General features: G+C 42.4%; 1 protein-coding gene across 2 annotated transcripts; it reads left to right on the plus strand.

The window, feature by feature from the left end:
* The first annotated feature begins 20,407 nt into the window (after positions 1-20,407).
* Positions 20,408-21,954, plus strand: LOC128743459 (uncharacterized). Of its 2 annotated transcripts, none has more exons than XM_053840049.1 (2): positions 20,408-20,657; positions 20,714-21,954. In XM_053840049.1, exon 2 carries the CDS (start codon positions 20,759-20,761, stop codon positions 21,881-21,883), a length of 1,125 nt encoding a protein of 374 aa, XP_053696024.1. In that variant the 5' UTR covers positions 20,408-20,657; positions 20,714-20,758; the 3' UTR covers positions 21,884-21,954. The 2 variants fall into 2 exon arrangements, with proteins under 2 accessions (XP_053696024.1, XP_053696025.1); XM_053840050.1 differs by having other exon boundaries at positions 20,737-21,954.
* Positions 21,955-22,402: the final 448 nt, after the last annotated feature.

Consider the following 22,402-nt stretch of genomic DNA (forward strand, 5'->3'; position numbering starts at 1 on the left):
TACATTTTAACACCTTTAAGCAGCCGTAAAACGGTTTGATGTTTCTGGCTGTTGAGAAGCAGATTGTTTAGCAGAAAAATCCGCTATTAAGCTTGTTTATCAGCTTTTGGGAGAGAACTGGTTTGAAAAACTTAAAGTAGCTTAAACATCGCTTATTTAAACACCATTTAAGTGCTTACTTTATGCAGCTTTGATCGCCTTAAACCAACCCGTTCAGCTACCATTGTTACTTGGGCGCGACAAAGGAAGAAGCACCAAGGGCATACGAGTCACGCTCGACTCGTGCACGTCTGCATTTCCCGGTCGGTTGTATTCACCGGCTACTGAGGAAGGGCAACTATTGAAGCTGATGAAATGATGAAATAATTAGCTGCGAAAAGTGCTTGAGTTGGCAGGAAATGCTGCACGTGACAACAAAAAGACCAGAATTATCCCACGTCACTTACAGCTGGGTACGTGAACTACCCAGGTAACCAATAAGCATTACCAATGCTATTTACAAGCGAGCCAATAAGCATTTAAGTCACCTTAATTGCTACTTAAATGGTAAAATATACAGCTACTTTACTGCTAACCCTCTTATAATGCTGACAATGCTTGTTACCAGCTGATTACCGACAAGAAGATTTAAAATAGAATTTTGCATGCTAATTTACAACAGCTACGCAGTCAAAAAGCTAATATACAGCAACGCGCTCCATAAAACGCCAGATATGCTAATAAGCGTTTGATTTACTGCTTATGGTAATGCTTATTGGTTGCCTGGGCGGTATTTTATCGTGACTCATGACCACACACGAACGGTTTCGTCGACCGCATAGCTGCTGAGGCTTTCCGGTTGGTTCGTTGCAATAAGCTGGACCTGGCTTGCGGTTATCGGTATTCCAATTTACCGAAAAGAAAATTACGTTAAGTGCGTTAGTGCAAGCTGGATTTATAGTGATCAAACAATCTTCCCTTTTAAGGGCCACACAACGATGGAAGAGTTTGTTATATTTTCTTGCCCAGTTAATACCATAATAACACAGGCAACGAGGGAAAAGTTGAATTTTTCGCCGTTGCGGACAACCAACAAATGGCGGAAATAAGTTTTCTGGTCACGGGTGACATTTCCTGCCACTTCCAAAACGTCTACGTTGTTTACATACTACATGCTACTTTCGCTACAAAGAGACTTACGTAGTCCTACGTCACCTAAACGGCCATGTCTTGTACACAACCCCTCTGATTTTTTAAGCATGCAGCGCTGGCGAGACACAGCGTTTTATAAGTCAGCCGCCCGCTTGGGATCAATCGCAGTTGTATTTTACAGTATTTTGAACTATTGTGGTATGCCCCGTTTTATTATTTTACTATACGCTTCAAGCATATCTATCACGTATTGAGGAAGTGCCAGGCTGGTAGCTGGAGCGAGACTTGTGTCAATGTGCTTTTTGAGATACTACAGTCTGCGTACTATTTGTGCTCCACGATTGCAGAGCAAATATTCCGAGGTTAAATATCATCTTGTACGAAACCGAGATTCCGAAGATCATATTTACTGGGACAATGTCCTGTCGCAAGACCGGGAAGCTTGCTCTCTTATTGAGACTCATTGACACCTCATTCGTTTCTTTGTTTTTCGGCAGAAAAAGCATGCACTGTAAGAAATCGTCCACTGCATCAGTGACCGGCTTGAGGCAGCAAGGGCAAATTACGGTGGAGGGCGCCCTGGCACTCCACAGGCTCCTTGGCGGTGAGAGAATTTATAGAACCCCCTCCACCATTCATCCCTCGGCACGGGTCGCGTCACACCTTGGATTAGGGGTTTCTACATTCAAGTTTTTACATAATAGCCATGGATAACAGGTATTAACCCTCTAACGGGTAAGACCGTTTGTAGACGGCCTTCGCTTTTGGAGCTCCAGAGTCGCATACGAAATTTGTTTTTAATTGGCAATATCGAAAATATGTTCTGTACAGATTTCTTGACATTTTGATACTAATATCATAACATTCTGACCATGCATTCAAAAGTTATTATCTTTCAAAAACAAAAATTCCGAAAAATTTCGAAAATAATTAATACGCGAATTTTCCCTTTTTTACTTTTGTAGAAAAAGGACATCTAGAACAAAATGATTGACCTAAAATGTTTTTCTATGAGTAAATTTCATGCATTATTTTAATTTTGTAATATATCTGAATTGAAAAAATATCTGGGCAGAGCGTTAGACATGAAAAAAGAAAAAGAGAAATTGGACTTTTTCTTACCTGGCGCTCCTCCAGATAATTATTTTTGCTTGAAAATCAGAACTTAAGGTTTTTTCGTGTGTACTTTCATGATAAAATAGTCATTAGCTTGATCGCATCGTTTTTACGGTGTTGCCCGTTAGAGGGTTAAAACCATCCACCTTTAGGGGCATTGAACCCTCTGCTTTGGTTCTTAGTAGACGTTTGGTTCTTACCTCCAAGACCTACAAGACCTACAAGAACCGTCTTGCATGCGGAGAGTTTACACTCAGCCTTCGCATGAGTGCATCTTCTCTGTCCGCATACGACCCTAGTCTCCACCGGTTGTCCGATTTCCACTAAGGAACGTATCCCGGATGGTACCACGAGGAGGTAGAGATAGGAGTTGGTGAATAAGAGGCTGTGGAACTTCGTGGTAGTACTGGAGCGCATTATTCAACCAGTTACCACCCATGTAGTCGCATACCTGGTAATGAAACGACGATCCACCGTGCAGCGAGATCACCGTAACGTACCATCACATACCTGAAGGCATAAAATAGACCCGATGGTAGTGTACAACTTCTCATCCAGCAACTCCCATTCCTACTTCCTCGTGGTACCAGCCGGAATACAAGCATTCTTAGCGGAGATCGCGTAACCAATCCCGGTGGAAACTAAAGTCGTATACCGACACAGAAGGAGGAGGGAAGGAGGAGGAGGAGTGTAGCAACTAGGAATAGCCTTGTCAGCCTTGAGCGTCTGTTCCTATGTCAGGAGCGGCTCTTGATGGCTTAACGTTTCCTCAACCAAGTACGCTGTTGTACTCTAGGTTAGAAGCGCTCTAATCCAGATCGGGCAGATGAATTAAAGAATCAGTTAGAAAATGGTCCCATCATGAGACTGGGTAGCCTGACCTTAGTAAGATAAACCCTACCTAACCCACCTTACTACGAGGTAAGGACAATTCGACTCGGAACATTCGGAACTGAATTTCGTGGGTAGTAACAAGGTGCCGCTCGATTAGTAGGACCTCGAAATTTCGATATCGTGGCACTGCAGAAGATCTGTCGCAAAGTCGAGAAGGTGTGGAGGCTCCATAGCGGTAAAGCCCAATTTTACCAGAGCGGTGGAGGGAACGACCAATGAGCTGCAAACTGGATTAGTAGTGATGGGCAGCTTGAGCAGGATCGCGAGATGGATTGAAAGGCTATCAACGAGAGAATGTAAATGAACGCTCAGATTGGCAGGTGACCGGTGATCGGGCGTCGTAGCAACACGAACGGTAATGGCCAGTGTCAACTTTGCAGTTTTCCGAGGCCTGGTGATCAGAATCACTTTTTTCCCACAAAGACCACAATCCTGAAGAGCGCCAGAAGGAGGACAGAGATCAGGAAGTGCTAGAACAACTATTTCGGGCCCATGAGATGCGTAAGTTCCATGAGAAGGTGCACCAATATCGTAAAGAACACACACCGAAGCCTGATATGTGTAGGGACAAGGAGGGAAACCTGGTCACAAACGAGCACGTGGTGGTCGACAGATGGAAGCAGCTCTTCGAAGGGCATCTCAATGGCGATACAAAAAAGGAAACGGAACGAAAGTTGACTTAGGAATGCCTACTAACGATATCAGTGTACTGGCCCAAGATCTCGAAGAGATCCGACGAGAAATCGGTCAGCTGAAGAATAATAGAGCCGCCGAAAAGGATCGACTTCCGGCAGAACTGTACAAAAATGGTCAAGAATCACTTGCAACGGCACTTCACTGGATAATTTCAAGGTTTTGGGAGGAGTAGAAGCTACCAAATGACTGGACGGAAGATGTGATTTGTCCCATTTATTAAAAGGTCGGCTGAATTGCTTGACGATTTCGCTGATCAATGCCGCCTACAGGTGCTCTCCCAGATTTTGTTATGTCATCTATTCCTAGTATCAGTATAAGGCGGGCTTTATGGGGACCCGTACTACTATGAATCAAATTTTTCCGACAAAACAACTAGAAATGTCGAAAGTAGAACATGCGCACGCATAATATTTTCGTGGATTACAAGGCAGCATACGATACAGTCGTGCTCGAACAGGTATGGCAGATAATTCACGAGAACGGTTTTCCGGCCAAACTGACGCGGCTGATCAAAGCTACTCTTGAGTCTCGTCGAATCTCGCAGAGGGTTGCGGCAAGGGATTCGACTGTCCTATATATTGTTCAAAAACGCTATTGAAGGTGGAGGCGTGCGGGCAACGAAACGAGAGGAAGAAACTTGAGCAAAAGTAGCCAACTCCTAGTCTTTGCAGATGACCTCGACATCATTAACACCACAATTTTGCACAGAAAGTAAAAATAAATTTCTTCAATGTTCAAGATGAAGATTTTTGACAAATTGTCGTTTCTTTTCAAATACAAGTTAAAATTTCGACCAAAACGAAAACTAAAACCAAACTGCCTAATTCGTTGAATTACCGTTTGGAAACGTTAATTTTGTCTTAACGCAGAAAAATTGGTAAAACTTTGGAAGATGAACACTAATCAGTCAGTTACTCCAACATTTCAAAATTTAATTTTCAACGAATTACTTTTAAGCAATCCGTAAATAATTGTTTTTGCTATCGTGAAACTATATTCAGTATTTTATATGATTTTAGGCAACCGGTACTTGTTTCAAAAACATGAAAACTACAGTATTTACTGTATAGAAATATTCAAGGAAAACTGAAAAATGTATAATGTTACTCTTTTCTAAAACACTTTGATTTGTTACTCCATATTATAGGTATCACCTATTAATGCAAATCATATAAAGCAGAACTTATTAAACTATAGTTTCTTATTCTATGCCCAACAGTCATGAATGTTAATTGCTTTTCTCCCCAGAGTAATATACCTCTTACTGATTTTTTTTTAATTATTCACGTCAATAGTGTCATTTGGTTAGCATCTACGAGCCAATCAGTTTGCGGCTTATAGCTAATTACTCAAATATTTCAGAATTTTTCGCAGCTTATCCACGCTTATCCTATTCACGGTATGTCAAATTTTTGATAATGTTTCGCAATTAGGTATCGTGTTTTTGTTTCATATTGCAGTAGAATGAATCTACTGGCTGGTAAAAAAAATGAATTCCTTCCAAACCTTCACACATAACAACTATGTAAATCTAATAAAAAGTATGCATCATTTTCACTGCGTATTATACTGACTGATGAACGAGCTAACAAGGATTCGTATTATCGGCAATCAGCTTTCTATGCTTCCGTCAGCCGGGACTTCCGAGAGTCCGCCTCGTGCTAAATGATGCGGGAACAGCCCTTAGCGCAGCGCAAGCAAGCCGTAAAACAGCCAACCGATGGCGGCACAGGCACGGAACTCGGGAGCATCTCTTTTCTTCCTTCAGATATGTGAGTTTCATTTCGCTGCATCGAGGGATGCGAACGCGCGAAGCTCATTGAGCTGCATGCATCGTACCGTAGGTTCATCTCCGGGGAAATTAGCCAAAGTGTGATTCTTCGGCTGGCAGATACATTGGGATGCAACATCGAAAAAAAATTATATTTACCATGTGCCACCATTCTATCACTTCGTTATCAGTAGACAATTCAGAAACCAGGCGCTCTTGGCAAAGCAAAAAAAACTTCAGTTCCCGTTTTTTGGATTTCGCTTATGAGCATACTGACTGTTAAAGGTTATAAGAACGTTAGATGGGTTTTTCTGATTGAGTTTTCAACTTTAGCATTTTAGTAATTTACATATAACAGATTAGAGCTATAACTATCACCAAAAGACATTAAGAACATAAAGTTTCGATGCCACCTCTTACTACTCTATATTGTTGATTCAAATTAAAGCTGTACTTTAGTCCCGTTGCAAACGGTATTCACACTTGGTTTGAGGCTGCAGCATTTATTGCAGTTAAATTTCGATATCGGTAGCAAAAACAGGGCAGAAATAACAAATTGCCGAAGAAAGACCAGATAATCGGTGGAAGCTGAATGCTGAAGGTATACTTTTACCAAGCGATGCTTGTGTTGTCTACATACAACCCCACAGTATCCCAATTCCTTTCATACCTACGTTATTGTTTTAGGATACCAGTACGTGTATTGGCCATTTTCGTCAGCTTTCCTGGCTGGCGGAACTATTGGGTATCACATAGGTTTGCCGTTCGTTATTTTATTATTTTGATTCTCAAATTTATCACCGCTGCCTGCATTGTTTTACGATGCTTTGTAATGCGGTAGTAAATACGAGAATGTTCGATAGGAATGGATAAAAGAATTTATTTGCTCGGAAAAATGTGCTGTGAGTGTAAGTTGCATACAATATTTGATTTGTTTTAAACTATTTACAATGATATATTTTCCTTCATGATAGTTGAAATATCAAAAAGCTTACTTTAATTAAAAATAAATTGATGTTGTTGATTCTGTTCAAAAACCAATTGAACAATATTTTACTTCCAACGTAAAGGTCTCCAATCAACAAATAAAACTCAACACCATCCTTCCTACACATTCAAATCTCCGTTGATTACAGCAAATGACTTCGTAAGCAATCTTTTTTTAAAGCCTTTAATTTATGGAACATAAACTATGTGTCCCTTGCCGAAACGAGACTGAACGTTCACGATTTACCTGGTTACCTAGCCCGGTGATGGTTACCAGCCAATCCCCCAGCAAAGCACGACGACCGACCGTGTAGGCGAAAAATGCACCACCGAAGAATTGAGCCCATAAATGCTGTAAGCAATAAATTCATATTAAAAATGATTTATTTCGAATAGACAATTTCGATTTTCCGAGCGCTGTATGCGTGAATGTTAAACCGATTTTTATTTATATGGATCGCTCAGTCCGGCCAGTTTCGCGTTATCGCGGGATTTCGCGTGTCCTAGAAGAAGGAAAATGTTCGGTTGCAACCGGCACATATGGTGTTCTACACAGGGAAAGGGTTCTTTATTTTATTTAACGGCTACATTGTTCGGTGACTGAAAAATCGGGAACGTTAGGATTGGTTTCTGAGTTAGGCATTGTCGCGTGGGTTTAGCCTATTGCTAATTTAGCAATGAAACTACAAATCTAGAGCTATGTAGTTTTAATTACAATTTATATAGGTTTATAGATTTCTGCATAAAGTATTTAGTGTTTGGTTAAAAATAAAATACTAAATTGCTTTTCGGGGAAGAGTGACAAATGAAAAATCGGTTGTACTGAAAATTTATTGACAGACAGACAGACAGACAGACAGACAGACAGACAGACAGACAGACAGACAGACAGACAGACAGACAGACAGACAGACAGACAGACAGACAGACAGACAGACAGACAGACAGACAGACAGACAGACAGACAGACAGACAGACAGACAGACAGACAGACAGACAGACAGACAGACAGACAGACAGACAGACAGACAGACAGACAGACAGACAGACAGACAGACAGACAGACAGACAGACAGACAGACAGACAGACAGACAGACAGACAGACAGACAGACAGACAGACAGACAGACAGACAGACAGACAGACAGACAGACAGACAGACAGACAGACAGACAGACAGACAGACAGACAGACAGACAGACAGACAGACAGACAGACAGACAGACAGACAGACAGACAGACAGACAGACAGACAGACAGACAGACAGACAGACAGACAGACAGACAGACAGACAGACAGACAGACAGACAGACAGACAGACAGACAGACAGACAGACAGACAGACAGACAGACAGACAGACAGACAGACAGACAGACAGACAGACAGACAGACAGACAGACAGACAGACAGACAGACAGACAGACAGACAGACAGACAGACAGACAGACAGACAGACAGACAGACAGACAGACAGACAGACAGACAGACAGACAGACAGACAGACAGACAGACAGACAGACAGACAGACAGACAGACAGACAGACAGACAGACAGACAGACAGACAGACAGACAGACAGACAGACAGACAGACAGACAGACAGACAGACAGACAGACAGACAGACAGACAGACAGACAGACAGACAGACAGACAGACAGACAGACAGACAGACAGACAGACAGACAGACAGACAGACAGACAGACAGACAGACAGACAGACAGACAGACAGACAGACAGACAGACAGACAGACAGACAGACAGACAGACAGACAGACAGACAGACAGACAGACAGACAGACAGACAGACAGACAGACAGACAGACAGACAGACAGACAGACAGACAGACAGACAGACAGACAGACAGACAGACAGACAGACAGACAGACAGACAGACAGACAGACAGACAGACAGACAGACAGACAGACAGACAGACAGACAGACAGACAGACAGACAGACAGACAGACAGACAGACAGACAGACAGACAGACAGACAGACAGACAGACAGACAGACAGACAGACAGACAGACAGACAGACAGACAGACAGACAGACAGACAGACAGACAGACAGACAGACAGACAGACAGACAGACAGACAGACAGACAGACAGACAGACAGACAGACAGACAGACAGACAGACAGACAGACAGACAGACAGACAGACAGACAGACAGACAGACAGACAGACAGACAGACAGACAGACAGACAGACAGACAGACAGACAGACAGACAGACAGACAGACAGACAGACAGACAGACAGACAGACAGACAGACAGACAGACAGACAGACAGACAGACAGACAGACAGACAGACAGACAGACAGACAGACAGACAGACAGACAGACAGACAGACAGACAGACAGACAGACAGACAGACAGACAGACAGACAGACAGACAGACAGACAGACAGACAGACAGACAGACAGACAGACAGACAGACAGACAGACAGACAGACAGACAGACAGACAGACAGACAGACAGACAGACAGACAGACAGACAGACAGACAGACAGACAGACAGACAGACAGACAGACAGACAGACAGACAGACAGACAGACAGACAGACAGACAGACAGACAGACAGACAGACAGACAGACAGACAGACAGACAGACAGACAGACAGACAGACAGACAGACAGACAGACAGACAGACAGACAGACAGACTACTACTACTACTACTACTACTACTACTACTACTACTACTACTACTACTACTACTACTACTACTACTACTACTACTACTACTACTACTACTACTACTACTACTACTACTACTACTACTACTACTACTACTACTACTACTACTACTACTACTACTACTACTACTACTACTACTACTACTACTACTACTACTACTACTACTACTACTGCTACTGGTGACAACTAAACTTTTGGATATTTTTTCTCATGCTGTCAAAAAAAAACAAAGGTAGAGTAAGGAACGAGTTAAGCAGTGTTACCTATTTTAATCAGTTGAACATAAATGATCCGAAAATGCACTTTTTTATTCATATTTTCAAAATCTTTTGATAGGATCATCTTCACAAATCACTTAACCATACATTTGATTCACACAAACACAATTTACTGGGTTTCCGACAAGAAATATGATGAATTAAAAATTGTTGTCCGAAAACGTACATTTTTCAGCTGCTCTTCAGCAATCGCCACCTCGCTAATAACGAATACATCAAATTTTCAGCACTGATTACAACCACTCTGAAAGTCAAGCACTCAATTGTCACATACCATATTATTCAGTCTCTTTTATTCTATTATCTAACGCTTTGTCACTAGCCGAAAGTTTTATTATTTTCTAACAAAACTGAAAACAAATTCTGAATTGACGGAACCTGTTCACCACTAGCAACAGCTGCAGCACAACTGATGAACTATCGTGTTGCCAAGACACTGTTTCGGTTCTGGAAATAAGAATTTTAAGTTTGAAATTAACTGAAACCTCCTATGGTGAAAACGTGGTTCAATACTTTCAAGAGAAATGTATGTTCATAATTAATTTTTCTTTATTAAGAACAACACAAAAGACAGCTTTTTCAATAATTTTCGAAGATTTTCTCAGTGATTTAATAAAGCAACGATGTGTTTCATTGTTATTTGCTTTGACAACACTGTTCTAGTCGGATCGTTTATACTGCTATATATTTACCTCTTTTGTTCTCCCACCATCCTTATGAACAGCGAGTGAGACGTCAAACTCGCAGTTTCCCATAAGAACTTACTTACTTACTTATGTGTCCATGTCCGCCGGTCCGGCAGAACAAAGGGATGAAATCAGAGATCTCCACTGCTGACGGTTACCCGCCATGGCTTTTACCTGTCGCCAGGACAGGTTCTCGTCTACAGCCCGGATGTCGTTGGCTAAGCTCCGTCGCCATGAGCCTCTGGGTCTGCCTCTTCTACGCTGTCCTTGTGGATTCCAGTCGAGTGCTGCTCTGCAAACCTCGTTCGCTCCTTTCCTCAAGGTGTGTCCGATCCACTTCCACCTACGCTCACGAATTTCTGTGGTTATCGGCCGTTGATGACACCGACGATGGAGTTCCTCATTGGATATCCAATTATCAGGCCACCAGGCACGAATAATATATCGCAGGCACCGGTTAATGAATACCTGCAGTTTTTGCGTTGTCTCCGCTGAGACGCACCACGTTTCGCAGGCATACAGCAGTACGGATTTAACGTTTGAATTAAAGATTCGGGTTTTCGTACGTAGAGTGATCTGGTTTGAGCGCCAAATGTTTCGCAGACCTGCAAAGGCACCCCTGGCCTTCCTGATCCGTGTGGCTATATCAGTCTTGGTACCACCATCGGGCGTTGTTTGGCTACCAAGATATTGAAAGACAGCTACCTGCTCAACTTGTTGTCCCGCTACTGTAAAGTTGGTGGAATTGTCAGTGTTCACTACCATAGACTTAGTTTTCGCTACATTGACTGTGAGACCTGCTGCCTGGGAGCTCTCGGAGAGGTCGTCTAACTTGCTCTGCATATCGTTTCGGCGTTGTGCGAGCAAGACAATGTCGTCGGCTAGGTCGAGGTCATTTAGCTGCTCCATCGTTAGAGGATTCCAAGGCAATCAGACAGACAGACAGACAGACAGACAGACAGACAGACAGACAGACAGACAGACAGACAGACAGACAGACAGACAGACAGACAGACAGACAGACAGACAGACAGACAGACAGACAGACAGACAGACAGACAGACAGACAGACAGACAGACAGACAGACAGACAGACAGACAGACAGACAGACAGACAGACAGACAGACAGACAGACAGACAGACAGACAGACAGACAGACAGACAGACAGACAGACAGACAGACAGACAGACAGACAGACAGACAGACAGACAGACAGACAGACAGACAGACAGACAGACAGACAGACAGACAGACAGACAGACAGACAGACAGACAGACAGACAGACAGACAGACAGACAGACAGACAGACAGACAGACAGACAGACAGACAGACAGACAGACAGACAGACAGACAGACAGACAGACAGACAGACAGACAGACAGACAGACAGACAGACAGACAGACAGACAGACAGACAGACAGACAGACAGACAGACAGACAGACAGACAGACAGACAGACAGACAGACAGACAGACAGACAGACAGACAGACAGACAGACAGACAGACAGACAGACAGACAGACAGACAGACAGACAGACAGACAGACAGACAGACAGACAGACAGACAGACAGACAGACAGACAGACAGACAGACAGACAGACAGACAGACAGACAGACAGACAGACAGACAGACAGACAGACAGACAGACAGACAGACAGACAGACAGACAGACAGACAGACAGACAGACAGACAGACAGACAGACAGACAGACAGACAGACAGACAGACAGACAGACAGACAGACAGACAGACAGACAGACAGACAGACAGACAGACAGACAGACAGACAGACAGACAGACAGACAGACAGACAGACAGACAGACAGACAGACAGACAGACAGACAGACAGACAGACAGACAGACAGACAGACAGACAGACAGACAGACAGACAGACAGACAGACAGACAGACAGACAGACAGACAGACAGACAGACAGACAGACAGACAGACAGACAGACAGACAGACAGACAGACAGACAGACAGACAGACAGACAGACAGACAGACAGACAGACAGACAGACAGACAGACAGACAGACAGACAGACAGACAGACAGACAGACAGACAGACAGACAGACAGACAGACAGACAGACAGACAGACAGACAGACAGACAGACAGACAGACAGACAGACAGACAGACAGACAGACAGACAGACAGACAGACAGACAGACAGACAGACAGACAGACAGACAGACAGACAGACAGACAGACAGACAGACAGACAGACAGACAGACAGACAGACAGACAGACAGACAGACAGACAGACAGACAGACAGACAGACAGACAGACAGACAGACAGACAGACAGACAGACAGACAGACAGACAGACAGACAGACAGACAGACAGACAGACAGACAGACAGACAGACAGACAGACAGACAGACAGACAGACAGACAGACAGACAGACAGACAGACAGACAGACAGACAGACAGACAGACAGACAGACAGACAGACAGACAGACAGACAGACAGACAGACAGACAGACAGACAGACAGACAGACAGACAGACAGACAGACAGACAGACAGACAGACAGACAGACAGACAGACAGACAGACAGACAGACAGACAGACAGACAGACAGACAGACAGACAGACAGACAGACAGACAGACAGACAGACAGACAGACAGACAGACAGACAGACAGACAGACAGACAGACAGACAGACAGACAGACAGACAGACAGACAGACAGACAGACAGACAGACAGACAGACAGACAGACAGACAGACAGACAGACAGACAGACAGACAGACAGACAGACAGACAGACAGACAGACAGACAGACAGACAGACAGACAGACAGACAGACAGACAGACAGACAGACAGACAGACAGACAGACAGACAGACAGACAGACAGACAGACAGACAGACAGACAGACAGACAGACAGACAGACAGACAGACAGACAGACAGACAGACAGACAGACAGACAGACAGACAGACAGACAGACAGACAGACAGACAGACAGACAGACAGACAGACAGACAGACAGACAGACAGACAGACAGACAGACAGACAGACAGACAGACAGACAGACAGACAGACAGACAGACAGACAGACAGACAGACAGACAGACAGACAGACAGACAGACAGACAGACAGACAGACAGACAGACAGACAGACAGACAGACAGACAGACAGACAGACAGACAGACAGACAGACAGACAGACAGACAGACAGACAGACAGACAGACAGACAGACAGACAGACAGACAGACAGACAGACAGACAGACAGACAGACAGACAGACAGACAGACAGACAGACAGACAGACAGACAGACAGACAGACAGACAGACAGACAGACAGACAGACAGACAGACAGACAGACAGACAGACAGACAGACAGACAGACAGACAGACAGACAGACAGACAGACAGACAGACAGACAGACAGACAGACAGACAGACAGACAGACAGACAGACAGACAGACAGACAGACAGACAGACAGACAGACAGACAGACAGACAGACAGACAGACAGACAGACAGACAGACAGACAGACAGACAGACAGACAGACAGACAGACAGACAGACAGACAGACAGACAGACAGACAGACAGACAGACAGACAGACAGACAGACAGACAGACAGACAGACAGACAGACAGACAGACAGACAGACAGACAGACAGACAGACAGACAGACAGACAGACAGACAGACAGACAGACAGACAGACAGACAGACAGACAGACAGACAGACAGACAGACAGACAGACAGACAGACAGACAGACAGACAGACAGACAGACAGACAGACAGACAGACAGACAGACAGACAGACAGACAGACAGACAGACAGACAGACAGACAGACAGACAGACAGACAGACAGACAGACAGACAGACAGACAGACAGACAGACAGACAGACAGACAGACAGACAGACAGACAGACAGACAGACAGACAGACAGACAGACAGACAGACAGACAGACAGACAGACAGACAGACAGACAGACAGACAGACAGACAGACAGACAGACAGACAGACAGACAGACAGACAGACAGACAGACAGACAGACAGACAGACAGACAGACAGACAGACAGACAGACAGACAGACAGACAGACAGACAGACAGACAGACAGACAGACAGACAGACAGACAGACAGACAGACAGACAGACAGACAGACAGACAGACAGACAGACAGACAGACAGACAGACAGACAGACAGACAGACAGACAGACAGACAGACAGACAGACAGACAGACAGACAGACAGACAGACAGACAGACAGACAGACAGACAGACAGACAGACAGACAGACAGACAGACAGACAGACAGACAGACAGACAGACAGACAGACAGACAGACAGACAGACAGACAGACAGACAGACAGACAGACAGACAGACAGACAGACAGACAGACAGACAGACAGACAGACAGACAGACAGACAGACAGACAGACAGACAGACAGACAGACAGACAGACAGACAGACAGACAGACAGACAGACAGACAGACAGACAGACAGACAGACAGACAGACAGACAGACAGACAGACAGACAGACAGACAGACAGACAGACAGACAGACAGACAGACAGACAGACAGACAGACAGACAGACAGACAGACAGACAGACAGACAGACAGACAGACAGACAGACAGACAGACAGACAGACAGACAGACAGACAGACAGACAGACAGACAGACAGACAGACAGACAGACAGACAGACAGACAGACAGACAGACAGACAGACAGACAGACAGACAGACAGACAGACAGACAGACAGACAGACAGACAGACAGACAGACAGACAGACAGACAGACAGACAGACAGACAGACAGACAGACAGACAGACAGACAGACAGACAGACAGACAGACAGACAGACAGACAGACAGACAGACAGACAGACAGACAGACAGACAGACAGACAGACAGACAGACAGACAGACAGACAGACAGACAGACAGACAGACAGACAGACAGACAGACAGACAGACAGACAGACAGACAGACAGACAGACAGACAGACAGACAGACAGACAGACAGACAGACAGACAGACAGACAGACAGACAGACAGACAGACAGACAGACATACAGACGCGTACTACTACTACTACTACTACTACTACTACTACTACTACTACTACTACTACTACTACTACTACTACTACTACTACTACTACTACTACTACTACTACTACTACTACTACTACTACTACTACTACTACTACTACTACTACTACTACTACTACTACTACTACTACTACTACTACTACTACTACTACTACTACTACTACTACTACTACTACTACTACTACTACTACTACTACTACTACTACTACTACTACTACTACTACTACTACTACTACTACTACTACTACTACTACTACTACTACTACTACTACTACTACTACTACTACTACTACTACTACTACTACTACTACTACTACTACTACTACTACTACTACTACTACTACTACTACTACTACTACTACTACTACTACTACTACTACTACTACTACTACTACTACTACTACTACTACTACTACTACTACTACTACTACTACTACTACTACTACTACTACTACTACTACTACTACTACTACTACTACTACTACTACTACTACTGCTACTGGTGACAACTAAACTTTTGGATATTTTTTCTCATGCTGTCAAAAAAAAACAAAGGTAGAGTAAGGAACGAGTTAAGCAGTGTTACCTATTTTAATCAGTTGAACATAAATGATCCGAAAATGCACTTTTTTATTCATATTTTCAAAATCTTTTGATAGGATCATCTTCACAAATCACTTAACCATACATTTGATTCACACAAACACAATTTACTGGGTTTCCGACAAGAAATATGATGAATTAAAAATTGTTGTCCGAAAACGTACATTTTTCAGCTGCTCTTCAGCAATCGCCACCTCGCTAATAACGAATACATCAAATTTTCAGCACTGATTACAACCACTCTGAAAGTCAAGCACTCAATTGTCACATACCATATTATTCAGTCTCTTTTATTCTATTATCTAACGCTTTGTCACTAGCCGAAAGTTTTATTATTTTCTAACAAAACTGAAAACAAATTCTGAATTGACGGAACCTGTTCACCACTAGCAACAGCTGCAGCACAACTGATGAACTATCGTGTTGCCAAGACACTGTTTCGGTTCTGGAAATAAGAATTTTAAGTTTGAAATTAACTGAAACCTCCTATGGTGAAAACGTGGTTCAATACTTTCAAGAGAAATGTATGTTCATAATTAATTTTTCTTTATTAAGAACAACACAAAAGACAGCTTTTTCAATAATTTTCGAAGATTTTCTCAGTGATTTAATAAAGCAACGATGTGTTTCATTGTTATTTGCTTTGACAACACTGTTCTAGTCGGATCGTTTATACTGCTATATATTTACCTCTTTTGTTCTCCCACCATCCTTATGAACAGCGAGTGAGACGTCAAACTCGCAGTTTCCCATAAGAACTTACTTACTTACTTATGTGTCCATGTCCGCCGGTCCGGCAGAACAAAGGGATGAAATCAGAGATCTCCACTGCTGACGGTTACCCGCCATGGCTTTTACCTGTCGCCAGGACAGGTTCTCGTCTACAGCCCGGATGTCGTTGGCTAAGCTCCGTCGCCATGAGCCTCTGGGTCTGCCTCTTCTACGCTGTCCTTGTGGATTCCAGTCGAGTGCTGCTCTGCAAACCTCGTTCGCTCCTTTCCTCAAGGTGTGTCCGATCCACTTCCACCTACGCTCACGAATTTCTGTGGTTATCGGCCGTTGATGACACCGACGATGGAGTTCCTCATTGGATATCCAATTATCAGGCCACCAGGCACGAATAATATATCGCAGGCACCGGTTAATGAATACCTGCAGTTTTTGCGTTGTCTCCGCTGAGACGCACCACGTTTCGCAGGCATACAGCAGTACGGATTTAACGTTTGAATTAAAGATTCGGGTTTTCGTACGTAGAGTGATCTGGTTTGAGCGCCAAATGTTTCGCAGACCTGCAAAGGCACCCCTGGCCTTCCTGATCCGTGTGGCTATATCAGTCTTGGTACCACCATCGGGCGTTGTTTGGCTACCAAGATATTGAAAGACAGCTACCTGCTCAACTTGTTGTCCCGCTACTGTAAAGTTGGTGGAATTGTCAGTGTTCACTACCATAGACTTAGTTTTCGCTACATTGACTGTGAGACCTGCTGCCTGGGAGCTCTCGGAGAGGTCGTCTAACTTGCTCTGCATATCGTTTCGGCGTTGTGCGAGCAAGACAATGTCGTCGGCTAGGTCGAGGTCATTTAGCTGCTCCATCGTTAGAGGATTCCAAGGCAATCCTCGATTTGGTCTACTGTCTACTGTTCCCATAAGAACACCAGAGAATAAAAGAGACGACGAATACCGTTTGCCGAACGTTCCGGTGAGTGTATGCCCCGATAAACAGTTTAGACAGATGGCATTTTACGCATCTATGCCGATACGCTATGCCGATTACGCATCAGATGCCGATTAGTAGGTCGCGGATAGGAACGCGAACTTACTGAATAGGGGGAAAAGTTCGAGGGATTTTTTAACGGGACGTAAAAAAATTCAGATTTCAGGATTGCTTAAAAAAGCATCTTGCGGATGAAAATGGGTTCGGTGTGTTCAAAATTAGCTCCGTCGCTCCAACTTTTAAAGCGAAAATCAAAAGTTTACTTCAACAATAGTGTCTTCCAATGGTAACAGCTTGAAGAACTAAAGTTAGCAAGAAGATTGGTATGCTGATATCCCCCACTTAGTCAACCCATCGCTTGTAATAAGGTAAAACAATCAGTGACCCGCTTAGACTGCTTAAAACTAGTTCTTTACCCTACATGAAGAAGATCTGATTTACCGAAAGATACATTATCCATTGCTGAATAATTTTTTTTGTCACCCGCAATATAGATTTTCATCGATATTTGATTCCTATCTTATATAGGGAAGACTTTGTCTAATATAACTCTTCACAATCTAATATAATTCTATCATTGAGCTAGTTTAACTAGCAATGTACATACAGGGGTTAGACAAAATGTTGGAGACATGCAAAATTTTGATGAAATTGAAACGACCATAACTTCCGTAAAATTGGACATTTTTAGATGAAACCAATTGCATTCGACGGGGTAATCAGTTTTCGACATTACCCCCAGACAACCCGGAATATCTCCGGTGTCCGCTGACTATTGCAAATTTTGAAGTATTTTTGGAAAACTAGGAAAATTTCCCCGTCAAATGCAATTCATTTCATCTAAAAGTGTTCATTTTTGTAAAAGTTATAGTCGTTTGAATTTCATCAAAATTTTGCCTGTCCCGATCATTTTATCTAACCCCTGTATGTAACCTGTATCCGTAAGGATCAGTTTAAACTTTAAATTTATAGGAAAAATATTTGATTAAATTACTGTCAGTAACTACTACACTCGGTTTTCGCGCTAAGTGTGAAATGAATTTAGTCTCTCTCACAGTGATAGACTTCCGTTCGATCAACAATGCTTGTTCTTCTCTTCGCCTCAGTTCGCCATAATTAGCGGTTGCATTTAGTGTCCAAAGTTGCCAGATGGGCTGCTGTAGTGGCAACACTAACGGTTCGTCGTCCGAGAAGTCGATTAGCACTACTTCATTGGTAATTTCAAGACTGTCATCGACTCTGTAATATAACAAAATATGTGTGGCTGTTGATCCTACCGTTTATTTACAAATGGCACACGTTCGCATACATATAGAATTATGTTACAACCAAAAACTACAGCTGTAGCGCACTTTTCCAATACAGATATTAAATTCGCCTAGGTTTAATCATTTTTTCTAGCACACTTTCTTAACACAGACATCAAATTGGTCTAGGTATAATCGGGGTCGTAACGTAAGAAATTTTTTATGGATAAGGAGACTTTGTCACTCTTTCTGGCGTACTTTCCAAGCAAAGCCATCAAATTGGTCTAAGTTTAATCGTCATAAAAAATCTTCGGCCTGTTGGGACCGGCAGATTGCCACTTTTTTTTCTAAAAGCACATTAAACTCTGATGACGTCTTTTCCAACTAATCTCAAAGCGAGGATTTTCAGTTGGACAATGCCTGATTAATTTCAATTTTTCAATAGTGCAACCTCAAGAATCAATATTTATCTTCACTTGGGATGACGCGTACAAGATTTTCCGATCGATCGGAGTAAAATATTGAAAATCGATCAGGAAACCACTACTATTAGCGTTCAAAACCTGACTACTTTTCGGGAAAGATTTTTTGAAAAGAACCCCATCTAGCCAAACCATCTAGCCGTAAGATGTAGTCCTATGTCAAAATTTACAAACAACTTAGTAATGCTCGGGTTCAAAGTATTTCTGACCGTTGGATGCCCAAAACGACAAATATCACTGTTGAAATGCTTTGCATAAAGATTGCGCTAAAACACCCAATTTGTGTTTGGGGACATTGTGATTGAGAAGCTTCAGCTAAAAAGCTTACTTGCACGAAAAACAGCTGTAGATGGCAGGATTGAAGCCCTTCTCAAGCATTCACATACATAGACAAGATTGAAACGAAAGGATACCAAATGGAGGTGAGTATATTTGAACGACTTTGCCGATTCCTATCTGCAATTATTTTAGTATGATTATTTAACTCTTTTGTACTTCTGCAGTTCTAGTTACAGTTTCGAAATATATTTGTTTTATTTTCAGAAATTGTGAAGAATATTAAATTGCACAGTGAAGAAATTCCAACCACTTTTGCGGAACAAACTACGAAAGCTATTCAAACCGAGGAATCAAATTAAATTAAAATTTAAAAAAAACTAATTAAGAAGAGAAAATAAGATGGAATAAATAGTAATTTTTGAGGGAAAATGGTTTATTGATCATATAAATAGTTGCGGAAACATCTTTTCAAATTTCATCGGAAAATGAAAATAATCGTCAGCACCAACCGTTTCAATATTCAATGAACAGTTGTCATCAAAACCAAATTAATGAACGGTGCTAACCTACTATAGTTGCAGTGTGCATGCGCGTATTTGTAAACACGCATGGAGAGTAAACAATCTAGGTAAACCATCACTGTAATTCAGTGGTGTATGTGCCGTCAGAAGCTGGCGGCAAAACAGCGTAGAGCAACAAGTTACCAAATTCCTGTACTCTGACTGGTGCCAATTGACAACACAGAATCTTGCAATGGACAATCAGAAGAAGCTCGAGTTTATTAAATCTATTCTACCTCAGAAAATATTGCAGCTACTGAACCGGAGTGACGACGAGATTTTAGATTCGAAGGTTAATACTTCAAAACATTTGGATGGATTCATGTCCACTATACACAAATTAGAGATGAACGTTAAACGAAGTATAGATAGGTAAACTTTTAACGTTAACCATTTGCCTGATGTTTGACGAAAGACCTTATTGTAAGGTTTTGAATCTATCTCATTTTAGTAAAGAGGAACTTTTCAACTTGATGGTAAAAGTGATGAAAGGTGATGATAGCTTCAGAGAGCATAGCAAAGCCAGAATTCAATTTTCAAATGAAATTCTCATCTATACTGAGGTGTTACCTCAGTTCATACATTTACTGCAATCGAGTGACAGTCCAATAAAGGGTGACTCCTGGTGCCCAAAGGTGTTGTACGGTGTAGCTGGAAAATTTCCTGACTACAGCAATCAATATGAAACTATGCTGGTAATGGAGGATCTGACATTTGATGGATTTCAAGCTGGTCCTCGAAATGATCTAGATGAAAACCATCTCATATTGATGGCCCGGAAAATTGCTCAATTTCATGCTTGCACATATGCTATGAAAATTAACAAAGATAAAAATCTGGACCGTCTCGTGGAAAGACTTACACCATTCAATTTCGCTGCAGATGGGGAAGAACTCCACACTAACGCTGTACTGGTTAAGATAGGGATCGAACGTATTATGAAGTTTTTAAATGACCATCCGGAGGAATTGGATTGCGAATCTTTTAAAACCGATATGAATAAACTGTCGAATAAGTATGCTGAAGCACCAATTAATTTGATGCAAAAGTTTTTGACGCGTGATGAATATTCTGTTATCCTCCATGGAGATTACAACAGAAACAATGTCTTATTCAAATATGAAAATGACATTCCCGTTGATCTCCGAATGTTTGATTTTCAACAAAATCGTTATGCTAGTCCGGCCATCGATGTTAGCTTCTTTATGTGTATGAACATGCCGTCGGGTTTGAGAGAACGTCTATGGGATCCACTTCTACGACAGTACCATTCAAGTTTGATTGATACGTTAATTAGCATTTTGAAGTGCAAGCCAGATGATGAAAAATTGGAACCGTACACATTTAGCAACATTATGGACCATTTTCGAAGATTTGCCCTGTATGGAGGAATGATTGCGTCTCATTTTTTACCTTGGATGCTTTGTTCGGAGGAAGAATGTGCCCAACTAGCGTATCATTTCGCTAAGGATGTGGATTCTCCTGAATTAAAACACTGGACGATGATTTGTGGAGGCGAGTCTGTTGACAGACGATTGGTGGAAATTTTTCGACATCTTAGTCAGATGGGATGTTTTTCAATAGTGGATGATGATTAATACGAGGATACGAAATGTTGTAGCATTGTATTAACCGGAATTGTTCTAGCAGGAATTGACATTTAATAAGTGATACATTCGGTCTCAATTTTTAGATTATACGGAACTGTACGTAAGAATAGATATCGTTATTAGAATAATTAGGTATTATTCAGGAATACATATATAATAGTTATTGAATATTTGAATCGAGAGTAAATTTGTTTTGTTTTATTTGGTCGGCCACCAGCACACCGAAAGAGTTTAAATTACAATTTTAAAAAGTATTCAATCTTGTTTATTCTACCTCAAAAAGCCGTAGCAACACATATTCTCTAGCGACATTAAAACTACAAATATTTCGTTACAAATCAGCATTAAACTAAAAATTCTTTTTGGCTGAATTTCTTTCTTTCTTGCGAACAAAAATATGCCATCTACCGCATATAAGGAACATATGCCAAGCATGCGCATTAGAAAAATTCAAAATGAAACATGTGGTGGTGAGCGTTTGCATAACTTGCACGAAACATTCCAAAC

This window comes from Sabethes cyaneus, chromosome 3 (genome assembly GCF_943734655.1).
Source record: "Sabethes cyaneus chromosome 3, idSabCyanKW18_F2, whole genome shotgun sequence".
NCBI classification, from domain to species: Eukaryota; Metazoa; Arthropoda; class Insecta; order Diptera; family Culicidae; genus Sabethes; species Sabethes cyaneus.